This window comes from Spironucleus salmonicida, chromosome 3 (assembly GCF_000497125.1).
Source record: "Spironucleus salmonicida strain ATCC 50377 chromosome 3, whole genome shotgun sequence".
Classification (NCBI taxonomy): Eukaryota; Fornicata; order Diplomonadida; family Hexamitidae; genus Spironucleus; species Spironucleus salmonicida.
The window spans coordinates 277,018-304,529 of NC_090598.1; the positions used below are offsets into that span (position 1 = coordinate 277,018).

General features: G+C 24.9%; 17 protein-coding genes across 17 annotated transcripts; 8 read left to right on the forward strand and 9 right to left on the reverse strand. All coding sequences in view use genetic code 6, as the record gives it.

The window, feature by feature from the left end:
* Positions 1-36: 36 nt before the first annotated feature.
* Positions 37-981, reverse strand: SS50377_22399 (uncharacterized protein; the record flags this gene model as incomplete). The annotated part of the gene is made up of 1 exon (XM_067906289.1): positions 37-981. The coding sequence occupies one exon, from the start codon at positions 979-981 to the stop codon at positions 37-39; it is 945 nt and encodes a 314-aa protein (XP_067765557.1).
* Positions 982-1,030: 49 nt separating this feature from the next.
* On the forward strand, positions 1,031-2,719 carry SS50377_22400 (uncharacterized protein; the record flags this gene model as incomplete). The annotated part of the gene is made up of 1 exon (XM_067906290.1): positions 1,031-2,719. One exon carries the CDS (start codon positions 1,031-1,033, stop codon positions 2,717-2,719), a length of 1,689 nt encoding a protein of 562 aa, XP_067765558.1.
* A 1,558-nt stretch (positions 2,720-4,277) lies between these two features.
* SS50377_22401 (uncharacterized protein) lies at positions 4,278-5,234 on the reverse strand (the record flags this gene model as incomplete). Its single annotated transcript, XM_067906291.1, has 1 exon — positions 4,278-5,234. One exon carries the CDS (start codon positions 5,232-5,234, stop codon positions 4,278-4,280), a length of 957 nt encoding a protein of 318 aa, XP_067765559.1.
* A 979-nt stretch (positions 5,235-6,213) lies between these two features.
* SS50377_22402 (uncharacterized protein) lies at positions 6,214-6,558 on the forward strand (the record flags this gene model as incomplete). Its single annotated transcript, XM_067906292.1, has 1 exon — positions 6,214-6,558. The coding sequence occupies one exon, from the start codon at positions 6,214-6,216 to the stop codon at positions 6,556-6,558; it is 345 nt and encodes a 114-aa protein (XP_067765560.1).
* A 40-nt stretch (positions 6,559-6,598) lies between these two features.
* Positions 6,599-8,224, forward strand: SS50377_22403 (uncharacterized protein; the record flags this gene model as incomplete). Its single annotated transcript, XM_067906293.1, has 1 exon — positions 6,599-8,224. The coding sequence occupies one exon, from the start codon at positions 6,599-6,601 to the stop codon at positions 8,222-8,224; it is 1,626 nt and encodes a 541-aa protein (XP_067765561.1).
* A 4-nt stretch (positions 8,225-8,228) lies between these two features.
* Positions 8,229-9,074, reverse strand: SS50377_22404 (uncharacterized protein; the record flags this gene model as incomplete). The annotated part of the gene is made up of 1 exon (XM_067906294.1): positions 8,229-9,074. One exon carries the CDS (start codon positions 9,072-9,074, stop codon positions 8,229-8,231), a length of 846 nt encoding a protein of 281 aa, XP_067765562.1.
* A 38-nt stretch (positions 9,075-9,112) lies between these two features.
* On the reverse strand, positions 9,113-10,843 carry SS50377_22405 (Transmembrane domain-containing protein; the record flags this gene model as incomplete). Its single annotated transcript, XM_067906295.1, has 1 exon — positions 9,113-10,843. The coding sequence occupies one exon, from the start codon at positions 10,841-10,843 to the stop codon at positions 9,113-9,115; it is 1,731 nt and encodes a 576-aa protein (XP_067765563.1).
* Positions 10,844-11,330: 487 nt separating this feature from the next.
* On the forward strand, positions 11,331-11,654 carry SS50377_22406 (uncharacterized protein; the record flags this gene model as incomplete). Its single annotated transcript, XM_067906296.1, has 1 exon — positions 11,331-11,654. The coding sequence occupies one exon, from the start codon at positions 11,331-11,333 to the stop codon at positions 11,652-11,654; it is 324 nt and encodes a 107-aa protein (XP_067765564.1).
* Positions 11,655-11,663: 9 nt separating this feature from the next.
* On the reverse strand, positions 11,664-12,518 carry SS50377_22407 (uncharacterized protein; the record flags this gene model as incomplete). The annotated part of the gene is made up of 1 exon (XM_067906297.1): positions 11,664-12,518. The coding sequence occupies one exon, from the start codon at positions 12,516-12,518 to the stop codon at positions 11,664-11,666; it is 855 nt and encodes a 284-aa protein (XP_067765565.1).
* A 97-nt stretch (positions 12,519-12,615) lies between these two features.
* On the reverse strand, positions 12,616-13,425 carry SS50377_22408 (uncharacterized protein; the record flags this gene model as incomplete). Its single annotated transcript, XM_067906298.1, has 1 exon — positions 12,616-13,425. The coding sequence occupies one exon, from the start codon at positions 13,423-13,425 to the stop codon at positions 12,616-12,618; it is 810 nt and encodes a 269-aa protein (XP_067765566.1).
* A 76-nt stretch (positions 13,426-13,501) lies between these two features.
* On the reverse strand, positions 13,502-15,058 carry SS50377_22409 (Transmembrane domain-containing protein; the record flags this gene model as incomplete). The annotated part of the gene is made up of 1 exon (XM_067906299.1): positions 13,502-15,058. One exon carries the CDS (start codon positions 15,056-15,058, stop codon positions 13,502-13,504), a length of 1,557 nt encoding a protein of 518 aa, XP_067765567.1.
* A 164-nt stretch (positions 15,059-15,222) lies between these two features.
* SS50377_22410 (uncharacterized protein) lies at positions 15,223-16,425 on the forward strand (the record flags this gene model as incomplete). Its single annotated transcript, XM_067906300.1, has 1 exon — positions 15,223-16,425. The coding sequence occupies one exon, from the start codon at positions 15,223-15,225 to the stop codon at positions 16,423-16,425; it is 1,203 nt and encodes a 400-aa protein (XP_067765568.1).
* A 1-nt stretch (position 16,426) lies between these two features.
* On the reverse strand, positions 16,427-16,906 carry SS50377_22411 (uncharacterized protein; the record flags this gene model as incomplete). Its single annotated transcript, XM_067906301.1, has 1 exon — positions 16,427-16,906. The coding sequence occupies one exon, from the start codon at positions 16,904-16,906 to the stop codon at positions 16,427-16,429; it is 480 nt and encodes a 159-aa protein (XP_067765569.1).
* Positions 16,907-17,018: 112 nt separating this feature from the next.
* Positions 17,019-17,459, forward strand: SS50377_22412 (uncharacterized protein; the record flags this gene model as incomplete). Its single annotated transcript, XM_067906302.1, has 1 exon — positions 17,019-17,459. One exon carries the CDS (start codon positions 17,019-17,021, stop codon positions 17,457-17,459), a length of 441 nt encoding a protein of 146 aa, XP_067765570.1.
* A 258-nt stretch (positions 17,460-17,717) lies between these two features.
* SS50377_22413 (uncharacterized protein) lies at positions 17,718-18,185 on the reverse strand (the record flags this gene model as incomplete). The annotated part of the gene is made up of 1 exon (XM_067906303.1): positions 17,718-18,185. The coding sequence occupies one exon, from the start codon at positions 18,183-18,185 to the stop codon at positions 17,718-17,720; it is 468 nt and encodes a 155-aa protein (XP_067765571.1).
* Positions 18,186-18,239: 54 nt separating this feature from the next.
* Positions 18,240-18,776, forward strand: SS50377_22414 (Centriolar protein SAS N-terminal domain-containing protein; the record flags this gene model as incomplete). Its single annotated transcript, XM_067906304.1, has 1 exon — positions 18,240-18,776. The coding sequence occupies one exon, from the start codon at positions 18,240-18,242 to the stop codon at positions 18,774-18,776; it is 537 nt and encodes a 178-aa protein (XP_067765572.1).
* Positions 18,777-18,842: 66 nt separating this feature from the next.
* On the forward strand, positions 18,843-27,506 carry SS50377_22415 (putative vacuolar sorting-associated protein 13; the record flags this gene model as incomplete). Its single annotated transcript, XM_067906305.1, has 1 exon — positions 18,843-27,506. One exon carries the CDS (start codon positions 18,843-18,845, stop codon positions 27,504-27,506), a length of 8,664 nt encoding a protein of 2,887 aa, XP_067765573.1.
* Positions 27,507-27,512: the final 6 nt, after the last annotated feature.

A 27,512-nucleotide genomic window follows, 5' to 3' on the forward strand; every position in this document is an offset into this window, starting at 1 on the left:
TATACATATTATTTATTATATTGTTACATAATGAATTCACTTAATGTCTTCTTTCTCTATTGTCACATATAATTATAATATTTATTGTAGTTTTAATATACTGGCTTCTGAATCGTTATGTTTTTTGTGTAAAAGAGAGTCTGTAAACTCTTTGAAAAATTCTATAATATCTAGTCTATATCTCGATAATCTAGAAGAAGAATTTTATTAATACATACTTAATGCATGCTATATATTTTCAATCTAATAATTTAATTTTTATAACTACTTCTGTGATAAGCCTGTTTATAAATCACAACTATTATTATGCATAATAAGCTATTAATTAAAAATATTAAGTTAGTTTACGTATTAAATACATTTTTGCGACTGAAAGTCATTATTTATTTCATGCAATAAGCTAGATGAAAAATTAGTTAATAAATTTAGAATATCATGTTAGATATCTGTGTCAAGTTACTATTGTAAATCTCCTATATTTGTAATAATATCTGATGAATGTTGTGCATCTATAGTAAGAAGATTTTTTTACATTAAAACAATATCATTTTGCGAAACAAATTACTCAACTGGAGATTTTGGAGTAATTCTTATCTTTGGTTTTTATACTCTTAATAAACATTAACTTTAAACAATATCTTACGTCTAAATTAAATTCGTAGAATCATCAGAAGTTGATATTCTTTTAGTTTTTATAAATACTTTTGGTTTTTAACTTTGCTATGATTTCATCATACCTGATTCATTATTAGTAGTCTCTTAGCTAGATTTTTAAAACTCTAAACCTATTATCGAAACAGTTTATGTAGAAGCCATATTTTAGAATTCCTAAAAAGTGACTATTTTTGGGTCACTTAGCTTTATTTTAGGTGGAGATGGAGAAAATTATCTCTCATTTTTAATTTAATATTGTTATAGGTTAGTTAAAATTTGAGCTGTTTTTAGCTTACTTTAGTCTGTCCAAGCATCGAACCTTAACATTTTTGGTATTTTATAATAATATAGAATAGATAAATTTTTTGACTTGAAAATGTTGTTAAATCTTTCTAATAATGCAGTTACAGTATAACCTATGTAGATCAGTTTTCATAATCCGTCAACACTTTATTATAGTTATAATAGTACTTTAGTGCAAGTTAGGGACTCTATATAGCCAAAACTTTTAAAACTTGATGGTAAAGTAAGTTTGACATAGAATTTTGCATATGCTTAGGATTTAAATACTATATACTAGTTACCAAATCTTGTGAATGCAGGAATTGTGACATCATTTGAACCATTACTTAATCTTTTTGAGTTTAACAAATCATTAATTCTCCATTTTAAGGATAGAGTCATCTGTTTTAGTGATTCTTAAACTTAAACCTAAGTTGAAATCCAAGCAACCACATCAACTTCTTTCAACAATACCATTATATTTGGTTCTGGTGTAACACTGTTCACTTACTCTCCGTCTTTAAAACTTGTTCAGTCTATCGAATTAGAACTTCAAATGACCGAATAAATACAGTAAATCCAGGTAATTGATAAGTACATTCTTGTCCTTTCTACCATAGGGCGTGTTTTACTTGCTGATAATATTAGAAGCAGCCCAATTGAAATTTTCAAAGGCGATGTAACAAAAATCGTCGCAGGACCAGTTATTTAGGGTCTAATAATTGCAATCATCGAATCCAATAAACTTAATATAGTGAAAGTCTCTAACTCCGGAAATGGTGTTTAAACGCTCTACCAGAACACTTTTGAAGAAAATATTCGCGATTTTTTGTTCATTCCAGAATTTTAAATGCAGCGTTTTTTAAACGATATAAATGCGATAGCTATCGTTTTGACCTCAAAACTTTAGGCCATAATACTTGAAAATACAGACCTTTTCCTCTCAAAAACTCTTTTTAGAAACATTGAATCAGAATATGTCCAGCTCTAAAAGCTAAAAAATGGAATTTTGAAGGCCAAATCCCCAACTGAGGAGTGCATTGCTCCTGTTTCGCTCAATATTGAACTCATAAGATCATCTACAGAAATCTCTTTACAGATAACATCACCTTAATTTTGCGTTTATTTTGACGTTATTTTCCCATCTGGCCTCTTCGTAAGCTAAGGTGAATTTAACAATATTTAGCCGAATTCAATTCGTATTTTCGCTAAAGAAAAAGCAAATTTGACGTTTAAAATGATGCCTGGGTTTTAGTATTGGAAAGAGTCGAAATTCTAAATCTATGCTATTTCGGAAAGTTACTAAACTGGTTATAAATAAATTATTTTAGATAGTTTTAGTAGTTTTAAATAAATATAAAAATTACCGAAAATTGATGCTTTTTTAACTGCTGAAATAGATGAAAAGCTTGCAAATTTAAGCATTTCGACACCTGCTGATTTTTTGAATGTTAAAGTTGACGGCGAAAAAACAATAATTAAAGGAAGTAGTTATATCACTGTAAATGGTTATATGAATGAAAAGAGCCAACTAAAAAATTTGCAAATTAAGTTTGATCAGAAAGGAATGGTTACCAGAATTAATGCATTTGTAAAAGTTTTTTCAGGAGTAGAAAATCCATTTGAATATGAAAAGATGTTTTAGGATCTCGTATAGAGTTAAAAAGTATAGAACAAAAAATATGATGATAATTTGATCAGAAAAGGACTCAATTTGATTAAAAGTGGGTTATCAGGAAGCAATGAAATGGGAATTGCGATGATTAAAAAAGCGTTAGAGTGAAATTTTGTCGTTTTTTAGTATTATAAACCTTTATGAGGCATCAATATATTGATTAAGATTAATAGATTAGATTATTCAATGTATGAATAAATCAATAGTATAACTTAAATTTATCCATCGAATAAGTATCTCCGGAATAATATTTATTTACATGTACATAATACATCAATATATGTGTATCATTAGTAATAGTTAATTATAAATATATTTTGTCTGAAGTGTTAAATAAAGATTATATCAACTAAAATTAAGTAATAAGTATTAGAGCCTGTATTTAATTTATAATTAAAAGTGCATTTAATTTTAATACATTGATGGCTTCCTGGTACTATCATACATATATCCAAAAATCAAGCTTAAATATTTCAATTAAAAATATAAAGAGCTTTGTTTCCAATTAAATGATATAAAAATATTGTACAATGTATTAGATTTTATAAAATTAATATAAATGATAAATTGATCGAATATGAATTCAAAAATATTATAATTATCATAGTATATAGATTATGATTAATGTTTAAAAATAAAATCTATATCATAATACTAACATTTTATTTATATTCTAAGTAATTATAGATTACCTAAAGGTAAATTAATTTCAAATATTTTCAGATATTTCATTTTTATATTTATATTATTGAAAATTTAACTTACATTATTTATATTATAAATAAAATGTAATATGAATATTTTAATATCTATCTAATATAATATTAGGTAGAATATGAAATTTGAATTCAAGTAAAAAATTAGTAAGATTTAAAATTACTATATAAATCAATATAAAAGTATAATATACCAAGTTACAATCAAATTAATAGGAAATGATCATATTCAGATATAAAGTGATAACTAGAATTAAAAATAGTAGATACTCCGTTTTTATTTTAAAATAAATACAAACAAAACTTAAATTGACTAAAACATTCAGTAAATATACATTCAAATATTAATATTATTGTCATCCAATGGTTATGAAAGTAGTGTGCTTTTAAAGAAATAATTAGTAAATAAAAATATTAATTAATTCAATGCAAACTAATTTTTGTTAAAAATAAAATAATATGTCTATAATGAAAGTCATACTATTGTTTTGAAATGACAAAAAGTAGATAGTGGAACATGGATATAATCTTCTTACACATCCATGATACTTTATATTTCTAGGCAACATTATATTTTTCAACTAAATTTGTGAAGAATTCATAAATTTATGCATTTTCATATTATTTCATATTAGATTATAAACCAACTTAGCTAGTTATTAATAAAAGTTTTAAGTATTTAAAAACACAGGAATATCAATACATACAAAGTAATAATAATGGAATACTATAGTAATAATCATAAAATATTGGTTAATCTCCATAGTACTCGTTTTTATTGTAACCTTTAACTTTAGCACAAAACCGATTAAATAGATAGTAAAACTATTGAAAAAATTAAGTTCCGGATATAAAATAAACTATTCTTCAAAAACAATATTGGTTGTACATTTGTACTAAATCATAATTATTACGTAAAATATGTTTTTAGCCAATTATATTATTTTCACTCAAATTATACCATTCGTTCTTCCGCTGTTCTTATTACTTCCAATAATTACACTACGAGCACTACGTAATTTTCTGCTTTCGCCACTTTTCATACTAGCTAGTTCCTCAACTATTTCCCTACGTGTCATACTTGGAAAAATGAGTAAATCGCTATCTTCCTCTACTTAAATCTCATTTACCTCTAACTCTTTAAAGTTGTTATTTGGATCGTTTTCTGTTGTTCTGTAACAATCTCTCAAGTTGAAAAAAATACAGGAAAGAAAAATTGATATGAAAATTACTTTAAAAAATTGATGTGATATCGTTGCAACATGGACATCATTATAAGCAAAATTATCAAACGTAGAAGCGAAGTATTAACGCGTAAATCGTATTATTCCTGTACTTAAGTCGGAGTCCATATATGATGTTAAATTTTCAAAATAGGAAGGAAACCGTACTACTATTGGTGCAAAAATTGCAATAGAAACATTCTCCTAGGGATCAACTACTGACCAGCGCCTACATCGGTCAGATGATGATACAAACCAAGTACAGAGGAGAAGTGAGTCGATCATACAAGTTTGATTGTTAAAATTAACTATCAGTCCATGAATTTAAAGAATATTTTATTATTATCCTGCAGTGCATTTAGTTTCTAATAGATATTCGGTTAAGAGGTTATGTAGATTTGCAATTTTCATATTGTAGATTTTAAATGAGGAATTATCAAGTATAAGAGACTGGAGATATTTTGCATTTACTTACCCTGCTGGAATCATACCGCTGATCGCTTCTGAGGCTGATAGAACGACTAGAACATTCGTTTGTAAGCGTACACCTTCTAAAAATGGATGATGGAACTCCGAATGAGGTTCTGGTATATATTTAACTGATTACTATAAAAGGATATATGGATCTTGAATGTAGTTGAATTAGTAGTCTATGGCTGATTCTGTTGCAAATAACATAAACATTTCTTGTTAAACTATGAAATTATAAGTATATAATAATTATATATAGACAAAATTAAAGATGAGAAGTATCTTTCTGACTAAAAAAAGATAGGATATAGTATTTATGCTTGATGACGACTCTGATTTAGAAAGATAGTAATTATTAGAATAAAACAAAGGATATAGTTAGATTAAATTGATTTAAGAGTTATAAAAAAATTTAGTGAATTGGAATTCTGTAGCAGATGTATACCGGCGAGCTTTTTCTAATCTAGATAGTTTGGTGGCATAATAGACATTCTTAACTATAGTTTAAAAAAAGAATAAAATTTAGATGGAGGTATATATTCATTGCTTGTTACGTTTTTCAACAAATGATAATATTTTAGATTTTATAGATTACTATTTGTAGATTCTAGAGGAAGCAATATCCACTAGAGATGATTAAATTCTTGTACGGATATTAAAAATATTATTTAATCTATTCATCGATATAAGTTTTATAGATATAAATAGTAGAAATAAGTTAATTGAAATTCACAATACATATTTCGATAAGAATATTAATTCGTAAAATATAAAAGTTATAAAATTATTAGCAGAAATATAAATTATTTTGGTAAAATCATCAATTATTTGTACCTAGTAAATATTGTTATTATTTAACTAAATTCATCCAGAGAGTAATATCTTAGCATATAAGATATTTCTTTTAAACGAACTTATAATTTTAAAGTTTATAGATAAAAATTCAAATTATAGTTAAATATTACACGATACACTATAATTTGGTTTTTAGAGACTTCTATTGTAATAAATTGATTTAAAACTAATAGAAGCCTTAACACTTACAATGATAAGTTCAGTCTAGTTTTTAAATTGCTCATTTTATGATAAAATATAATGCTTATTTTAATTATCTATTAAAAATTTAGCAGTTAATAAATTGTTTTTTGAATTTTTATTAGTTCAAGTTAAAGATGAACCTATAACAAAAATAATGAAAAATATTGACATCTAGATAGTAAATTATTTAGTAAGTTAGTTTAATACTCCTATATCAGAATTATGTTTAGATGTGTTCTTAGAGCTACAAGATTCATTCGAACCACAGTTTTTATGGTTTTAAGCTGTTGTTTATGCAGATATTAAAACAGAAAATGGAGCTGATGCAATATCTATAATTTTAGCAAGTTTCTTAGAAGCTGATGAAATTTTTTGGGGTGTATTAATCGAATCATTTGATATGATTTGTGAAAAACTAAGCAGATTCGATAGAAGCAAACTTGTAATGGAGTTTTTAGAAGATTGCTAGGTTGGAATTTGTTAAAGAGATGAATTTTGATATTATGTATATATTATTCATATTTATCTATTATCAATTAATGCAGTCTCCTTTACTAAAAAAATAATGTTTAAGATAGGCTAGGCCAGTTTTATTCATTAATAACTCACAACACAATAAGACCAAATATAAATTGTATAATGAAGTTAATTAAGAAAAAAATATAGACTTATCTATCAAGCGGTAATAAATAAATAACGAAGCAGTAATTGAGATGGATTAAATGCCATCAAGAATCTATCTACATGAACTTCAATATGTTTGGACGTAATTAGACATGTCCTAATAAGAAAGATCATATGCAACCTATTAACTTGCTGTAGACTCCTAGCAAATTTCAACATATTTAAAATTAGCTAATTAGGTAATACAGACTAGATTGACTGGTAAATAGTCACTTGAAAAAATTCGATAATTAGATTTCTCGTCTAATATTCATGATGCATTTTCAGAATTATAAACTCTAATATTAATTTTATTAGAATCACTTAACACATTTAGGTCAATTATTGAATAGCCTTTGAATTTTGATTTCGAAATTTAGAATATTTTCACTAGTTTGATTTAATAAATGCCTACCACTGAATAGCTACTATAGTTTATGACTTCATTCGGTTATACATAAGATGCAGCAGAGAAGTAACTTTAAAACTACTTTTTATAGACATAACCGACATACAAAATAGAATAATCTATTTTTATACTATTTTTATGTCCAGAAAATTTCAAAGCAACTAATTTTCCCAGTAATTTTTCGAAGTGGGCACACCGTATGGCATCTACAAATTAACATGATTTCGCTGGGTAAAAAGCATTTATTATGTACTAAAACGAGAGGCAACATATATAATAATTTAAATAAATTAATGACAAAATTCAATCAGAAAATTTTAGATTTGCCACAGTTCCAACAAAGAAGTCATCAACTGTTTATGATCTTTACAATGTTCAACAGAAGTATGTTAGCGATATCATAGCTGAAAAAATTAATGAAAATGTGTAGAATTCGGCTAAGTAATCGCGTGCTATTTCGAGGATGAACTCTAGCTTTAAAATTACCTAAAAAGAAGTTAATTTCTCACAATAAATAATGAAAAGAAATGCTAATTAAGCTATTTTAAATTATAAAAGGATATCATCAAGTTGTGTTGTATTAGAAGAGTTTTCTTAGTTTTATATTGCGTTACGGATTGATAATGTAGAATAAAGGTATATAAATTAAATTTGTTCAAAAAGCGAAAATTTACGTATAATGTTCATAAAAAATGCAAGATAGCTTATTAAAATCTAGGATGAGTATAAAATAAATTTTGTACAATTAAAAAATTATATATAGAATAGCATAATTGACAATTAATTAATTGATTTAATTAATAGATAAATCTAGCTAGTATATTAAGCTAGAATCATATGCAATAGACCCATTTCACTACCAGAATTGATTATTGGAACAGATTTCATTTTTCTATACTTTAATAAGCAAAAACATTTATTCAGTAGTGAACATATTAATATGTTAAATCAAAAATATTTAAGTTAACTTTAGCATGAAAACGAAGTCATTTACAAATTTATTGCTGATTAAGAGTTTTTTATTGAAAAGGAATACAGAATTTTTACTTTAAAATTCGAGCTGAATGAATACGATATCTATAGGCTAGAATGATATATCAATAGGAGTGACCGTATTCAGTTAAACCGATGTTATTCATTTCTAATTTAATAAATTTTAAGCTATTGGGAATAAAATAATTTTCGGCAATTTTATTAATAACAAAAAGTATTATATCTACATCAACATCAAGGTAATTATTAAAATAAATTCTAGCAAAAAATTATTAATAATCATCAGTATTTTTTAAATTATAATGATTTATTTCATTTTAAATTTACTAATAGAACTCTTACTACCAAAGGGCTTTATTTTAGGCATCCTTAATATAGCAAGAGCGCATGGTTAGTTAAATCTCTTTACTTTAATACATCTAAGTATTCTTTTAATGTTTTGAATTTTTTTCTAAATGCTATATCCTAAATTTCTGATAGTCTTAATAAATAAATATTTCACGTTTATTCCTTTAAGATAAGTTAATGTTTGATTACATAGACTGCCTGTATGGAGACTATACTTATCTAACGTTATTATGTAAATAATTAAGCTAAATATTATGAAGCCTGCTTTCTTCATCACGTTATTTATAACGAACATTAACATAGGTGCAGATAGGTTTTTCATGATAGGATTTAATAGACGGTTTTGAATTATTGATACTTTGCTTCAAATAATGCATTTAAATTTAGTGTTTTCTTGAGATTTCAGCTCTTTCATTAGTAGTTAAGTTCTAAGTTAAAGGATCATATTGTTTATAATTCTTAATTATCGGATTTCGGATTGAGTAAGGTATTGTTGAATCAACAACAGATTTAGGGTTATTAACTTTCTGTAAATGATGATAATACCTATAATTTAGGCAATCTTGTTCTTAATAGTTTAATTCCACTTGTTCGATTTTCATTATATATAAATATTAAAAAGATTATATTAATTATAATATCACATATCGATGTTTGTTTACCTAACTTCAGTTGGAACTTCATTCTCTCTAGGACTGGAATTGTTCTTTGAAGATCTTGACATATCATTTAATATTTTACTAGCAGAAGCATTCTAGCTGACTGAATTATCAACAGTTGAATGAACTATTAACTAACTAGTCTATACTTAATAAGGCGCCTGAGCAATATCAAACAGTGGTTGATCATCTTCATGTCCATGATCACTTCCCTATTCATTATTAAATGCTTCATTCTTAGATTTATACAGAACAACTATTTTTTCTAAAACTTCATACACTAATATATAAGATGTTAAATTTTTGATTAACTAATTCCACATGAGAATAACCTCGAAGTCGCCAAAAACAGTTTTCGTGGCTTAAATTGCAAGCAAGGCAGCATCTTAAAGAGCTAAATATCCCTAGAAAAACCATAAAGATGTGGAACCTGCAAATGATTGTTAGGACAACAAAATAGAGAATCCAGTAGAGAAGAGATATGGTACTGACGCATTTTTAATGAACGCTAAAGAATGGATGTATTGTTCATAATATTAATAATCATAAAAAGTTCTTGAATTTCGGAGCATCAAATTTATAAAAATTGGGGTGAAAAGATAAACCACACATGCTAAAATAAAGCTTATTACTGATTATACAATTATAACTTCTTTATAAATATGTTTGATTCTATCATATTAGAGGGTTTTATGACAATTTTCTGCAAAGAAGCCTAAATGATCAGTTATTGCGTCTTAAAAACTTCCAGTCATTTGCCTAATTAGTTCAAATATCATAATACACATTTGAGCATAAAATTTTCTTAGTGGAAGTTTACCATCATAATCAATATTTATGCAAATGATGCTTATAGCAGACATAATTCTTGGCTATATGGTAAAATAAAAATTGCTAGACGCTCTATATAAAATATCAACTAAAATTTAAGGCCTAAAAGGTAAGAAAAGCTTAAAATTAAGTTTAAACGTTTTATTCTTAGTAGGAAGGATATATGTAAAATAATAAGCTGACGGTATGAATGTACTTATACATTTAGCTGCCAGGAACATATATTAATTAAGTTATAATCCTTCATTAGGATAAAGAATTAGAGTACCAAAAAGTAATATCGTTATTGAAAGAATAGCTTCCGAAATAACAAGAATACTGATCTCGTTAATCCTATGAATTGAGAGTAATATTTGTTGCATGAATTATGATAATACACCAGTAAAATTAATCAATATCGTATACAGAGTATAAAAAGATGATACTTTTTCAGTGAAAACAAAAAATATTGATAGTATTTATTATTTAAATACAAGTAGAACGACGGTAAGTAAAAAGTTTAACATTATGAGTAAAAAGAATATCATGATCAAATAAACACACGCCACTCTATGAGTACCTGCACCTACATGTTTAGAGACAACTTTACTAATTGATGTTGTAAGAATTTTGGTGATTGAGTAGAAGAAAGCTTCTATAAGAAAAGACACTATTAATGGGTATAAAGCATCTGAACCTTAAATATGAAATAATAAAGAAAATTCAATTATTTATTTTATGACTGGAGTCAAGTAACTAAACCAAAGAATAAAAATCTCTTTTCTTTATTGCGGAATATCCGATTAAAGGTATGTTTCGGCCACTAACTTTCTAACTGAGTTAGTGTTAGCTGAAGAACAGGAAGATTAATTGTCAAAATTATCCAGGTTTACATTGTACATTTTATACTATTGGTTTTTTCTATAGATTTGTATTATATTATATTTACTATAAAATTTAAGGAAAACAGTTTTTATAGTTATAGTAAAATTATTATAAATTATTTAATAAAATAATGATCTTATTTTAATTAAATTTTCATCTCTCAAATTTTGCTTTAAATCATAGCATTAGACGTAGAAATTCGTATATATAAAATTTTGAGAATATTAGTATGCACAATAAATAATATTAGATAATATTTCTTATTAAATGAATATGAGGTTTAAAATGTTTATGTTATAATTTATATGATAATACGTAACCAGATTGATGTTGTTAAATCTACCGACTACTATATATGTACTTGTATAAACATAATAACAAAAGAACATATCTTAATTATATTACAGTATTCACGTCGAAACTTAGTTCTAACCCAATAAAATAACATCGAGATAAATATTTTATATAAATATATTATTATACACAACTATATCTGTTACAAAAATGTCACTTTCGCAAACGTATCTAAACCATATTTTCGCAGTCCCGTAAAAATAGTTTTACGAGAATCGCTTTCTTGAGATACCATCTGATCTAACAAAAAATGAATCCATTGAAGAGTTATAACAAACTCGATAGTTCCGGAGCTTGATATATTTGCGCAAGAAAAAACATACTTTCAATGTAGAAAAGGCTGAAAGATTTATTAAAAAATGGTAGTATAAGCATGATGTTTCTGTCACTAGGGCATTAAGTTACCAGACACAACGCATTATATTGAAAAGAGACCTACCAATGGTAACGGGATAATCTTGGGACTTTAAGTGAAAAAGTCAATCACTAGGCCATTCTCCTTTAGTCACCATGTTCTATTAAACTAACTTCCAAATTATCATCATCGTCTAATATGATACCGCTGTTCTCGCTTTTAGATCTTGATTTTAGAGAATCCATCTTCACGCCTGTGATATCTTGAACTTGATTAATTATTTCATTCTATACAATAAGTTCCATTTCAAGATCTTTAATTCTATAGTAATTTCGTATAACTTCTGTGAGTTCAGTTTAATCAGCTTGACAGAAATCGTCTAATTCATTTAGATATTTGTTTTGAATTTATAGCTTTTGTGTCATTTCTACTAAACTTGTTGGAAAGACTGAGTGCTCGCTTTTATATAGCTCCTAAATAATTTTTAGTTGCTATACTGCAATCTTCTGCTTTGCTTTGTCATAAAGCAGTTTCCTGGCACCATCAGTTAGAAGATTTTCATTCTCCAATAGTTACTTTGCATCAATTGTAGCAGGACGTTTTTCTAGTTCATCTAACGCTTCTTGCTTACTTTTGTAAAGGTGTTCAAATTCTCTTTATTTTTAAAGTAACTCCATTTCCTGCGTTTTTTAAAGTTCTTTAAGCGAAATTTTTTGCATCATTTACTGTTCTTCAAGTCGTTTATTGAGGTCGTCAATAAGATCTTCCTTACCATTTTGTTATTTTGATGCATTTTAAAGCTCAATTCTCGTTTATGTGAGTTCTTTATTTACACGATCCAATTCTAAAAATGCTCTATCCATGTACATTTTATACTTAGCAGATTCATCTTAATTGGATTAAGCCTTTCGTTCCTTGTACTCTTCTTCTTCTTCAAAAAGCCTAGGTTATTTTACGATTTTATCATAAATAGTTTTGGGCATTTTAGTAAATATATTATATATTAAAAAGATATTATAATATATATAAGTTTAAAATTATTTAATATTTTATTTTTTTAATAATGAAGTTAAGTGTAATTCATTGTTCATTATAATCATAAATTTTAATATAATTAAGATTACAATAATTTTATTCTCCACATTTCCAATCAATCTCTTTATTGTCGAATTTACACATAAATCCTTTAAAGTCCTTATCAATTTTGTTTGCTAAGTCTTTGATGTTCTTTTTATTAAAGGCAACAAATTTATTATTAGATAAACTTATTTAACTTGGTGGAAGCAACCGTAGCATTAATGCTGCTCTGGCCATAAAATTTTATCCACAGTCAGCAATTTTTGCACCTTTTTGTATTAATCCTCGCATAACGCTAACAAATTCTCCTTCTGAAAAGAATTAAATATTTTAACGTCTTGTGATATAGATTTATTTTGTTTATTAATTTATTTTTAATTTTCTAATATTTTACCTATGTTTGAATAATGGAATTTATTTAGCAGAGTTTTCTAACACAGATTGTTATATAAAAGTTTGAAGAGGCATTGATTACATCGTAAGTGGACTCGCTTATTCAGTTGAGTCATCTCCAGAATAGTCTCCAATATCTTCACAATCTTAGGTTGAAAATAACATGTGTGAAACTTTATAGTTTTACACTAGAGTAGGTGAAGGAAATCTAATATATGACCGAGTTCCTACATTCTATTTATCTATCTGTCTCTATAATGAGATAAACACGTCCTTTGTTTAATCAAATATTTTCTCAAGGTTAGTGCTTTAAACTAGATTATCTAATCCTAATATCTTCTATATATTACAAGTAAATTATTTGTACATTATTAACTCATCCTCAAGGATAGAAACTTATAAATACTGCAATTATTCCATTTACTTGAGAATTATTATCGCTTAATTAATATAATTATATATAAAATTGTTTCTTCACAATCAGAAGAATTTAGTATCACTCATTCGCTAAAATCTCATCAGCATTTTTTTTCTTTTAGGTTGATCCTTTGCTCTTAGACTTCTTCTTATTACCACCTTCTTCTTTACAAAAGAATTTAAACTTGATGAAGTACATTATTAAGAAAATAAGACTAGTTCCAATGGAGTTGCATTCTGTGAATAATAGAACCAGTAGATAGTCTGCTTTATCGCCATTATTTTTCTTTAAATTATAGCTAGAAAGTATAGCCTGAATAATTTTACCAATTGCAATCAATACACTAACTATAAAATGATTTTGAATAACTGAAAGAGATAAAGCTAATTCTGTTAAAATTTAACCTGCACCAACAATAGCACTATATAAAATAGCTTCTTGCATTCTACCATTAATTTTATAGGCCTAAAATTCTTTATTTGTTCCTATGAAAACATCAATAATCGGTAAGAAAACAAATAAAAGAGCAATTATTCCATTAAATACTAAAGCAATAATAAATCCTTTTAATATCATTTCTCTGATACGAGCCCATCGATTTAATTTCATACATACAATAGAAGCTTAAACAAACGCTTAATTAATAGAATAAGGAATAACTCTGAATACAGATCCAAAGTAATAAAAAATAAAAATATCTGTAATGCCATTGAATATGTCGGTTTCACTAATAAAAGTAGTTTAAATCGATTGCACACATAAAAGAACAGCTAAAGGCAAAGCCATATTTAAGATTGACATTACGAGTCCATAAATAGTATATTAACCAACAGATTTAAGAGATTCTTTGGAAAAGAATTTTTTGGGGGAATAAAGTTCTTTTAAAGAGTTCTTAAATACCTCTTTAGTAGTAACACCTAATGCAGTATATCCTGCAGATAATAGAATATTCCATGTAGTACATATTAATTAAGTCAAACAATAAGCAAGGGTAGTAGGCCAATTAGATTCCAATTTAGATTCTTCTCCAAATTTACCGAAAAAGAAATTATAACAAAATGATTCAATAGCTGCAAAAATAATGGTAGTAATTAAACCTCTAGCAAAGACCAATAATCTACGAGATTCCATATTATAACGGCCGGACTATGAAAAATTCCAAGTGTTTACAAAAAATCCAAAAACTAATTAAACAATATAATTCGTTTGAAATTATGCTCCAATCTTGAAAGTATTTATTTAAAATGTAGACCATGAAGCAAAGCCAACAGTGAATATAATAGCTAAAATTAAAGCTGAACGAGTATAGTATTCATATTGTTCTGCAGCAAGCTCAGTCTTATGTTATGACAGTAGCCATCCGGTTTTAATCTAGAAATAAGTAGTGATAGCCATAGGCATAACCATAGTAAAAATATTAAGCATAGGAATAGTAGATGCATATGCTATAATAAAACTCATTCCGAAAAGGCTAATTTAAAAATATGCAGAAATATAATCAATGAAAACTTAACATATACCAGAAATAATAAAAGGTACTCCATACGAAAATAACATTTTAAGCACATTATGTGTAGTAAGAAAAACTCCATGTGTAGACAATTCGGACTTAACAACATCTGGGTTATCTGTCATTTGTAAAATCAATACTTTTGAGAATAATATTATTATATTTTAATTATGTATAATTTTTACACAACGAAAAAACTGTTTCTATATTTATTTTTTGAATCAAATTTAATGTAATTTTATATTATGTAATATAATATAAGAATAAATATATAAATATTGAATTTGAAATGGAAATATAGTATAAAAAGTTAATATATGATTTGATGAATAATGATAACCCATAGTATATTAACCAATCTCTTAAAGAAATGCATTTATTTATCACTGAATATTATCTTTAGCCTTTCTTAAATACACCTAATTTTCTAAAGAGATTTTTATTATTTCCAACATTTTAATCTCCAGAAATAGTTTCAGAATCTCTATTCCTATTAGTAAAAATAACTGAATTACGTTCAGAAACCACAATTTCTTATCTCGTAGCTTCTGGTTTATTAAATCTACTTCAATATTTTTATTCTACTAGTTATTATTCAACTACAGAGTCCTTCGGAAATTATACTGATATTTAGCGCCTGAAATACATTTTCACATCAAATCTTCTTCTATTTACTTCATCATCTTAACTTATTATTAGAAATTTAGATAAAGCAATTGAGTCAGATATTAAAATAATTAATAAGACATCAAAAATTTTCAAGTACGCAGCATTTTTAATGGCTGGAATTGTTCAATTCGGATAAATTTCTATTGAAACACTTATTTATTTATACTATCCAGAAATGGATAATGATGTAGCTTTTGCAGTACTTAACGCAATTTATGACTATTAATGTCATTATTTGATTAAAAATCTTCCTATCACTAAATTTGGGAAACATTTATAGCTATTTTCCATTAAAAGATAGTCCCCAGATGCTCGTAAAGTTATTAATGCAATCCTAAAAATACTTATAAACATATAACTAGATCTTAATACAGTATAACAACTAGCACAGATTACAGAGCAGATTATTGAATTAATTAAAAATGAAGATCCAGTTATTTAAATTGCTGGTTGGCAACTCACATTAACTTTGTCTTGTTTCTAAGAAGGTGCAGAATCTCTAGCAATGACCTGGTTACTTAGATATATTTTGCGTGGAATTAGTGTCATAAACCGCCAAGAGCCTATTTAAATACTTTAAAATTTATATTTTCATAATGTTATTGTTCTCACGACTCCAGAAATGGTTGTTTAAATTTGCGATTATTTTAGGTCTCTTTAACGTAGCAACGATAAGGAGAAATAGATTGAAATAGTGGAAATACTTAAATTTATGGGATCAGATTACGCGGTTCATTAACACCTTTTAAATTGTGATATTGTGACAGATTTACGGGTATCAGGATTTGAGTATGATGCGACTTATATAGAAAATTAAAAATGAGTCATATCTGCATTGCATTCCATATTTTCAGTACCTCTGCCTTTTCTTCCTCTCTTTATTCGCAAATCGATGCGAATGAATACCATTCTTGTTTGTCTCCATCAGATAGCTTACTCCATTCTCTAAGTAATATTTCACCTTACCTAGCATCCATTTTGATGTCAGAACCTAGTTCGATCACGCGGATTGCATAGCAGACCATAAAGAAAATTCGAGTGAATTCGTGTCTTTATCTGTTGAATTCTTCATCAACTTTTTGCTCTGGATGACGTGCATACCATGCTGAAAGCTAGCGTTCGTAAATCTACGAATCTTCATTAGCTTTACGTTTCCAAATAGTTCTCTCTTTTTCTGACATTACTTTCCATTCAGCACCTAATTTTTATTATCTTGCTTTAAATTCCATATTCATAAGTGTTTTCTTTCTATCTTCAGCCCATTAGAAGTATGCTGAAAAGGGCTTCTTGGGCTTTTAATCCATTTAAATTAGGAAAGAAATTATATAAGCGTAATAATACAATATAATAGTATTTATTAATGTTTAACTATAAAATATTTTATAAATATAATATAGTATATTTTATATCTAAAAAATGTTTCACGGAAAGTATTTCATTATCAGATTTAATTGCAATTTTTATAAGGTTTATAATATAATTAGTGAATAAAATATGTTTTAAAAAGAGCTTTTTGATAATAATAATTGCAAATCCAATGTTTTCTAGCATAATAATAATTATTTTTATTTTACTAGAAATATGGTTATTAATATATTCACGGATAAAATATTATATTTAGATACTCATTTTGATTTCTTAGAGGTAATAGATTAAAACATAATCGGAACAATTGGAGAATCATAATATATACTTAATTAATTATTCAATATTATTTAGTTCTATGATTAAAAAGTATAAAATTCACAAATTTCTTTGTCCTTTAATAATAATGACTTGAATACTACTTAATAGTTATTATTTTCAACCTTAACTGATGCAATAAAAACAAAAAAGTACTTATCTATATTTGACTGAATTTTGTGATTATATTATTAGTTTACCCATATATTACTTGTTGTGGAATAAGTTATAACTAGCAACTACTTTATAATTATTCTATATTTAATGGTAATAGAATGAATAAATATAGAGTGAAGAAACATTCTTATAATCAAAATATATTATTAATAATTATTAATTCTAGAGAGATATTTAAAGTAAATTTGATTGTAAAAATAAAACTTAAACAAACTATATAATAAATTATAATACATGAAAATAAACTTATAACAATCATTTATTTTCGTATTTTAACCATGGTTATAGTACATTTTATCCTTTTAGACTTTCTCCGGATACAATCATTTTTAATCTTCTTTCTGGTAATTTATTCTGAATCTAATTTCTAACACATTTTCCATCTCGGCCAATTTAATTAATAAATCCTCTTTACGGAGTTGTCATTCCTCTCTTTATTTCACTTCTAAAGTTTCGTTCACATCGTTAGATTGCATAATTATCTACGTTAAAATCAACATTACGATCATAATATTCTTTATAAATTTACACATCTGTTTATGTCTACTTTAATGTTGCAATAGTTTATGTTGTTACAATTTCTAAATTTTCAGGTGTTTCCAATAATTTTTACTGACATCTTCGGTAACAGGTTTTCTGCATTTCTTTGGCAATTTAGCTTATTGATTAGCGTTATTCTAAAGTTAAATCTAAAATACTAAGTTACTTTGAGGATTTTTGCATTATGTAACAATTTATATATAATTATATAATAATTATATAATATTTCAGTCTAAAATGTTAGAAATTTCTGACCCTTTTTCAACAAATAGTTCAACTTTAATCTTTTAAAAAGATGTGCTTTGTTAAATAAGACGTTCTGATGATCCGGATACTACAATATTAGAGGAATATCTTAATATTCGACTTATTTCAGATTTTAATTCACAAATTATTATTGCATCCTCCGATAAAGATTTATTTTTTTCATATTATATGAACATAGATTAAGAGTAATTTATTGAGATAAAAACAAAGTAGAATATTATGATCACATTTTAGGATTTTTCGTCCTTTATTGCGAAATTAGTAAACTAATCTATTAAAGATGGTAGTATCAAAGTAGTATTTATTATAGACGAATAAGGATAATGTAGAATTAAATTTATAGAAAATTTTAAAGGTTATAAATTTGTGGATATACTTGATATTGAAATTCAGATAATGCCAGAATAATTATTAAGATAAGATATCACTTATAAATATTTATCTTTGAAATAGAGTAATATCTAGTTGAGTAAATAGGTTCATGATCTGTAGAGAGTAAGCTAATGATTTTTCATATGTTATATAATTTGTAGAATATAATAATGAATATTCTTTGTCTTTCCAATACTATCAATGTTGGAATCTTTTGTAGTTAATTTACTATAGGATTACGCTGAGAAATACTTAGAACAATTTGATAAAAAGATGCTTTAGATATCCTTAGTAAAAGGAGATGTACAAATTAATCATTTATAGCTTAAAGCAGATGCTCTACAAGAAATACACCCGGCTTTATGTATATAACATGGTTTTATTAGTTAACTACAAATAAAGTTTTCTATTCTCAAATTAAAGTCTGAACCAGTTTCAATTCGAATTTAAGATTTTGTAGTGCTGTTGAAATCAAGTAAGGATAAAATTATTACTAAAGAATTTATTTCGTAATAAATATAAGATGGTTTAGAAGAAAAAATAAAAAGTTCTTTTAAGTATATGCTTTTTAAAGAAGAAGTATTAAAGGAGCCAACTAAATAAAAAAATGGATACATTAAAACTTTAATAAAAACTATTTTAACTAATTTGAAAATTGAAATAAATAATATTCATATACGATATGAAGATAATGATTTAAAACATTGCGTAGGTTTAACAGTACAGAGTATATGTTTAAAAACTATCAAATATGTAGAAATTAACAAATAATTGATAGAAAAAGAGTAATTTGTCAATGAGAACGCGTAATCTTTTATCAAAAAAATAGATATTACTAATTTTTCTGTTTATTTAAATTTAGGTTATATACCAGTTAATTTATTTCATGATTCGACAAATATTAAGTAATTTTTAGTTAATACCGTTTAATTTTAAGATAATTATAATTATTTGATAAGACCAACAACATTTAAGATGTATCTAGAAACAGGTGTGTAATCTGATATTTAAAAATTTAATATTTAAGCTAGCATAGATAACTTAAATTTTTAATTTACAACTAATTAATTAGACGCAATTATTTAGCAAGTACAGTAATTATACTCGAAGAATTAACTAGGTAATATAATTTATTACCCAGAAGATAAATTACTAATAAATAAGCATTAGTGGTGGTCCTATATTATGGCATCATATGACAGCGTCGACACTTTATGGTAATAAAAGGCATCTTTTTCTGCATTCATACATTTATATTCAAAACATTATATTTAATATTAATAGATGTCATAGAAATAAAAAGATTCTACTATAAATGTTTTTTAATTGACGAAAGTAGAAGAAGAATATATTTATTTATTTTATCAAACTTTTTCATAAAAAGAGATAAATTTTTGTATAGAAACGACATTAAAACAGTTGAAACAAAGAAGTGGAAAATTTTTTAAATCATACTAATAGCTTATATTAGATGATACAATAATAGAAGAATTATTATTATAATTCATAGCGGATAATTAAACTAGAGATTATAATTTGGATAGTAGTTAATTTAATATTACTTTCAAAATAAACTAAATTAATGTAAGTCTTTGTTAACATTAAAAGCAAATTAGTATTAAGACTTAATATGGTTGTTAGGCAATCGGATAATAGCATTTATAAGAAAATATATTATCAGTGGAGATTATTTAAACAAATTTCAAATTTATTTTTAACAATACAGGATTTTAGGTGGATCTTTAAATTAATAATTTTATTTTAATTGATAATTTTAGCCTCAAAGAACCATATATAATAATTTAACAATTTATTGGTTTACCTTTTTAAGACAAAAAATAAGTTATAGCGTTAGATATATAATTATTAACTCTGTAATTTATCAAAAGTAATGTTGATTAATAATATAACTTAAAATTATAGGCGTAGCCGTTATTTATTTAGTATTAATAATGTATTTTAAATCTTGTTAGTAGGCTGATTTTACTTTTCAAGACTCTAAATAAGTATAAAAATCTAGAATCGTTATAGTAAATCTCTAACTTAGTTGAAAAATCATTTAACTAGATCTAGTAACATTCATAAAACGCTATCAAGATTGCAATTGATAATCATTTAAAGTTAAAACTTCAGTTAAAATTGTAAGCCCCTATATTATCACTTTGTATTGATGAGAGAAATTTATTAATTAATTTAGGCATGGTATCTATTAATACTTCTATGCCAAATTTAGATAAGTTATATGATAATTATTAAGTTAAGCTGGATAATGTATATGTGTTTTCATCTGAATCAAAAGTATTGACTAATTAAATTTTCAGTTATTTGAAAAATAAAGAGACAGAATTAGATCACAAATTAGACAATATGTATGAATAATCTATAATCTTATTCCCATTTAAATTAATTGTAGATTTAAATATATGTATATTAAGAAATATAGAAGATAAGCCTTAAATTATAGTAAAATCATAAATTGAGAATATAAATGTTAATATAAATGAAAATAATATTATATGCACATTGTAATTATTATAGCATTTATTAAAATATTAGTCATCATAGAGAATCTCTATTTTAAGCACACAGACTAACATTTCTAGTTTAAATATTACTGATAGTGATAAAAGTGTAGTTTAATTATCATAATAATAAGAAATTGATATAGTTGTCACTAAATTAGTATTTTCGTTCGATATTAAATCATTTGTCATCGTTTTTAGTTAATAGTATAAATCTTTTGAGCTAAAAGTTGAAGGTTTCTAAGTATAGATAAATTAATTTTCATATAATACTTAAGCTTTCTGCATACTTAATTGTCTTACATTTATTGATTTGTCTAGTAATAAATAAATATTTTGTATAGGAGCTTAAGATAGTGCACTTGATATAAAAGTTTAAACATATGATCACTTGCATCTATCATTTTAAGGAAATGCTCTAGAGACTTAAATTTGTATCGGCTCTGTAAATATATATTATGAACTCTAAAGATGTTAATAAATTTTAGATTGCTTGAGTTCTTTTGTTTAATTATTTTAGCTTAATGTGGAATCTCTAGACCCTAAACTGAAAGTGTAAAATTTTAGTAATTAATCTATAAAAACTAAAATGGATAACATATAATCTAATTATTCATTAAAATTAGTAATAAAATTTAATTCTATATCAGTATTTATTGAACAATAGGCTTCGTTGTTAACAGTAGTTATGATAAGATAAATAATTATTAAATATTAATAAAATGATGAAAAGGTTGAAATTAATTTAGCTTTATAAGAATTTTTAATTAAATCTCTTCTTAATGACGAAAAATATATAGTTTCTTTTAATTCATAAGATGATAAAAACCTTAATGTATCATTTATTTTATTTAATAACCCATCAAATATTTAGCCAGATATACTAGTGAATTGTAATATTTTATCTAGAATAGAAATTATAATTGATTTAAGATTTTTACTTCTGTTAAAATACGAATTTGATAATATTCTTAAAATACTAAGCGACTAGTTTTCAAGTTCAAATATTAGGCAAAGTTAATCAGTATAATAAATAAATATATAATAGGTGTTTTAAATCGATGCAAATATTATTGCTCCAATAATAATTATTCCTATTTCTCAAGGAAACGAAAAATCTTTATTTGTAGATTTTGGTCGTATAAAAATTTCTAGTTCGTTCACTAAAGCTAAAGATCTCGAAATGTGTTAGTAATTCTTTTTATCATTTGCAAATTTAATGATATTATCACATTTGCATGAAAATATATTAACCCCTGTATCATTAGAGTGTTACATATAACTATGTACTAATTAGTAGAACTAAAATATTATGATAGAATTAGTAATAAATTAAGTTACATTTACTGTAACCAAAGATATTATTTATTTCATATAGGATTTATTCCTAATATAAAACAATTTTGGTTACAATATTTTATAAGATATTTTTAAACAATAATCCGACATTGATTTAATAGATAAAAAAATAAAGAATAAATAATTATAAATTGATAGTTTTTAATACTCTGATGCGATTATTAAAGAGAAAATGTTAACAGCTATAAATAAAAATACAGTTCTTAATTTAACAGAATAAATATAAAAAATAAAAGACAGAAAGATAGAAATTAATATTGAAAAAATTAAATTAAAATTAAAATTAAAATAAGATACTTTAAACTAAAATAAAGTTAAAAAATAAATTAGATAATGGAATATTATTTTTAGTACTTAATTTAAAGGGTTTTAATTAATGATAGATGATAAAGTAAGTATAAATTTCAAAGGATTTAATCTTAATTATTAGAACTAATAAAATATTTCAAATATTGTATTATTAATTGGATCATTTAATATTTTGTTAGACTAAACACCAATTCTCTAATCAGAATAATAAGTATAGTTTAAGTGTGAGAAAATTCTTAATAAGTTTAACATAGAATCTAATTCTTAGTCTAAAATTTAAATTAATTTGCTTTTAGTGTAATTTATAAACTATTTTTATTCATATAAGAGTCCAGAAACTAATGATTTGACATTATATCAATTAATATAGGAACGATCTCTTTTTATGGACTCTTTTAAGATAGCAAATAATTTATTTGATGAAAAATGTTAAATATTTTCACTACTATAGAATCATTAGTATGTTCATACTTATACTTTAAAAAGAATTTAACCCTATTAAAAATCCAGGTGTGATGAAGTTAATCTAAATCTAACGTTTCCATAAGTAGAGATATAAATACCGACCATTGAAAATAATTAATATTTGTTAATTTATTTTTAACCTATGATTTCTATAAATATGGTACACAATCTAAAATTAAATATAGACAAAAAAGGAATTTATGTATCTTTTAAAATGGATAAACTATTAGAAACTAAATGTTAGATCGATGGTTTTAATTTATAATTAGTAAATAAGGAAATAAAATAATCTATTATTGATAATTTATCATTGGATATCTGTTATTTAATGACACAAAACTAAATATTAGTATAAAATCCTTTACAATTTATTAGAGAAGAATAAACAACTTAGATTGAATGTAAATTTTTAAGCTAAATTCAAGTTACTATTACTACTTAATAATGCAAAACAATACAATAAACATTAAATTCGTTACTGAAATAGATATAGAACTCTTAATAGAATGTATAACCTGTTCAAGTGAAAGCAACACAAAATAATTATGTTGATAATTTAGATATTATAAAGGAAGATGCGCTGAATAAAACTCTTCTACCTGAAACTTGTTATTTAAGTAATGATGTTTCATTTAACAATAAATCACTAAATATATATAATACATTGCATTAAACTGATATATAAGTTGCTATCACATTCGCCTCTAGTATAAAATTCTTTGATGACTTCAACGATTTCTAACCATTGGTGAAAATAGATATTTTAAATATATACTTAAGTATGGCTTAAATTTAGCAATATTCTGATAAAAATGATATAGTTATATCTGGAAATTTGGAATTAAAAGTGTCACATTACAATTAACCATTTTAAAATTGGGAAACCTTAATACCAGGTTTGAAATTATAGGTAAATATTGAAAAATTATTCTCCACAGTAAACAATTAGTTTATTACAAAATGCAATGTATTGATCCCATAGGTGCAATTTAATTTATCTAATTTAATTTTTTTGTCTATAAACAATATAATATAAGTTTCACAATTAATCGTTTAGAATGAACCTGAGAAGAAAGTGGAATTTTTATCTAATTATAAAATCCACTAGTAAAAGATAATTCATAAAAAACTTTCAATAAAAATTGAAAACAACCTTGATATTGATATAGGTCTATAAAATTATAATATTTAGCCTTTAAATTATGTTGAAATTTCTTATTAGGATAATATTAGTTTTGTTATTGGAGATTAAACTATAGATATACCAGTAAAGATGTAATATCAATAAAGGACAAGTGTAAATAATTAAGATATATTTATTTATGTAGAATATATAGATAAATTATACTAAGTTTGCTTCAGACCATTATATAAGATTGTTAATATGACGAAAATAAAACTTTATATTTAAAATACCCAATTTAAAACATTCTATACGGGATAGTGTTTAATGTAGTTATCATTAATAGATAAATCTAGTAAATGCACATAGATAGATTTTAACAATATAAGCGAGTCTATTCTTATTGATGATAAATATTTTAGGTTAGAATACTCACGACGAACTTTTGAAGAAGTGTAGCTTATAAATATGTTTATTTACCCATCTTTTATCATAACTAGTTACTGCAATTATTAATTACTATTTGATGATTATAACTTAAATCCTCTTACATCTATTGAATTGTATGTAAATCCTTATAACTCATTATCTTTTAAAACTATATATTATTATGAATAATTCACTGCTAAAAACTAAAAATTATTTGAGTATTATAGTAAAGTTCCTGTATTATCCGACTAGTCTAAAAAAGCAAAAAGATTAAGGATAGACTATCTTATTAATAAATGTATTTACCACACTCCTACCACATTATAATTAGCTTCTTCAAGTAAAGAATCTTACTATTTAGGTGTTAAACGTTTAGTTTCATAGAAGGAAAATACTTCAAATACGTTTAATTACTAAATTATATTCTACCCGTATTATATTTTGGTAAATAGATTATTTATTGAAAGATAAGTAACTTCTAACTATATTTAAATTAATTGTTAACATAACACAAAATATTAGTGTTAATAAGGTGATTATATGGAACTAGGTATAATGAAATCATAAAAATGCGAAATTTAAATTTATCAAAACAACAAAACTTTCAAAATTAAATAATATGAAATTAATAATGAGAATACTATGGTTTAGTTAGCTTAAGAATAAGAGTTCTTATAGACTAGAATATAGTATACTAATTCAAAGTAGTAATTAACAAGAATAATTACAGTATATCCAATATTGATATTGAGAAATAATTCTACTCTTCATTTTTTTTATGAATTTAATGATAATTATTCTAATATCGTATCAAGAAAACAATAAGCACATATAAATAGTTAGTAGATAGTTAGTAGTTTCTAATTAACAAATTATTTTTATTTGCAACATAATAATATATGGTCTTCTCCAATATCATTAGACTAATAGGGGTCTTTTACTATTCTTTTCTAAGATATTGATCTAAAATGTGGATTACAAGTTAAAAATATAAATGATATAGTACTAATAGATATTTTTGAGGAAATTTCTGGATAACAAATTCTTATTAGTAATTTAACATCTGTAGATTTTAGAATTTCATAAACTACAGAAGGAGATATAAAAATTTACAATCAGTATTATAATCCTGTTTGCAAAGCGAATTAAATTATTAATTTCTAAGTGTATGATTTAGGTATTCCATAATAGATAAAATTATAGTAAGATGAAGATTTTGTAATAATTTCCTTAAATAAAATAGGTAAATGGTAACCTAAAAAATTTGGCAACCACCTTATCTTTGCTTAAGTTGATATCAATGCTAATACAGTTAAGGTTTCATTTAGCTTCCATAAAATAGAAGAATTAACAATTTTATAAAAAGCAACAAAAAAATTTAGTGAAGAACTTATTAATGCTAATATTGAAATTTAAATTGAGTAAATTTAAATATAAGTTTATCTTAATTGCCACAATTATAAGAAAACCTAACAGAATGTAACTGTTTAGATATTTACATTTTAGTTAAACAATGTCAAAGCAACTCTATTTGATTTATAAGAAACGTAAGCTTTAAATTTGGAGGTTCAATAAATTTACCTATATAATTTAGATAAGGCTGCAGATTTCCCTGTTACTGTTAAGTTTTAGCCCAATAGTTATGATATTAGTGCTCTTAGTATTTAGCTAGAGAAAATTAAACAATACAATCAGTTTATTAATATTAATGTTGCCATTTAGCCTATTTAACTTAATATAGATCAGTCATTTTTAGAGAATATATTACTATTTATAAATTCACTTACAGTATCCGAAAATATATTTAGGCTCCCTTAGTAGCAAATGGATATAGATGATAAGGAATTAATGTACCAGACTGTATTTAAACCTTTCATTAATATTGAATAATCAAAATTTAATGTCTAAAAAATGTTTATTGCTTTCTTTAATATATCTGATATTTATGCAAATGTTAATGTAGCTATTAATGATCTTACATTTTTAGAAAATAATTTTTGGTATTAATTGTTTAGTAATATTGCGTCACCATTCATGAATATTACTTCAGCGAATATAAAATTTCAATATTATAAAAAGAAATCATTTATCACAGAGTAATTTGCCTTAATAAATGAAGTAAAGAGATTTTATTTGGGATAGATTAAGAAAAATATAGGAAATCTCATTAAGTCTTCTATTATTAGTGGATAAACAGCATCTTATGTTGAAGAATAATCTAGTCGTATGTAGGACATTAAAACCTAATCAAGAAAATTAGTAGGAAATTCAGTTTCTAATATTGCAGGCACTGTTTCTTCTGTAGCTAGTTTCATATCAGGAGACTTAAATTACAAAAAGACTAGTTAAAAACTAATTAGAGACTCATAATAAAATGGCAAAAATGCTATGAGAAATGCTGGAAAAGCACTTACAAATGGTTTCGTAGAGGGATTAATTGGAATAGTTAAATAACCAATAGTTGGTGGATAGTAAAAGGGTTTTGGTGGTGCTATATCAGGAATTGGTAAAGGTATTGTTGGTATTTTTGCTAAACCTGTTTAAGGAATATCTGACTTTGTAGAGCATGTAGGTATTGCAGTAGAAACTGGAGGGAAAAACTAAATGAAAGATTAGATTCCTGATCAATTAATATTTAAAAATGGAATTATTGAGTGAAGTGTT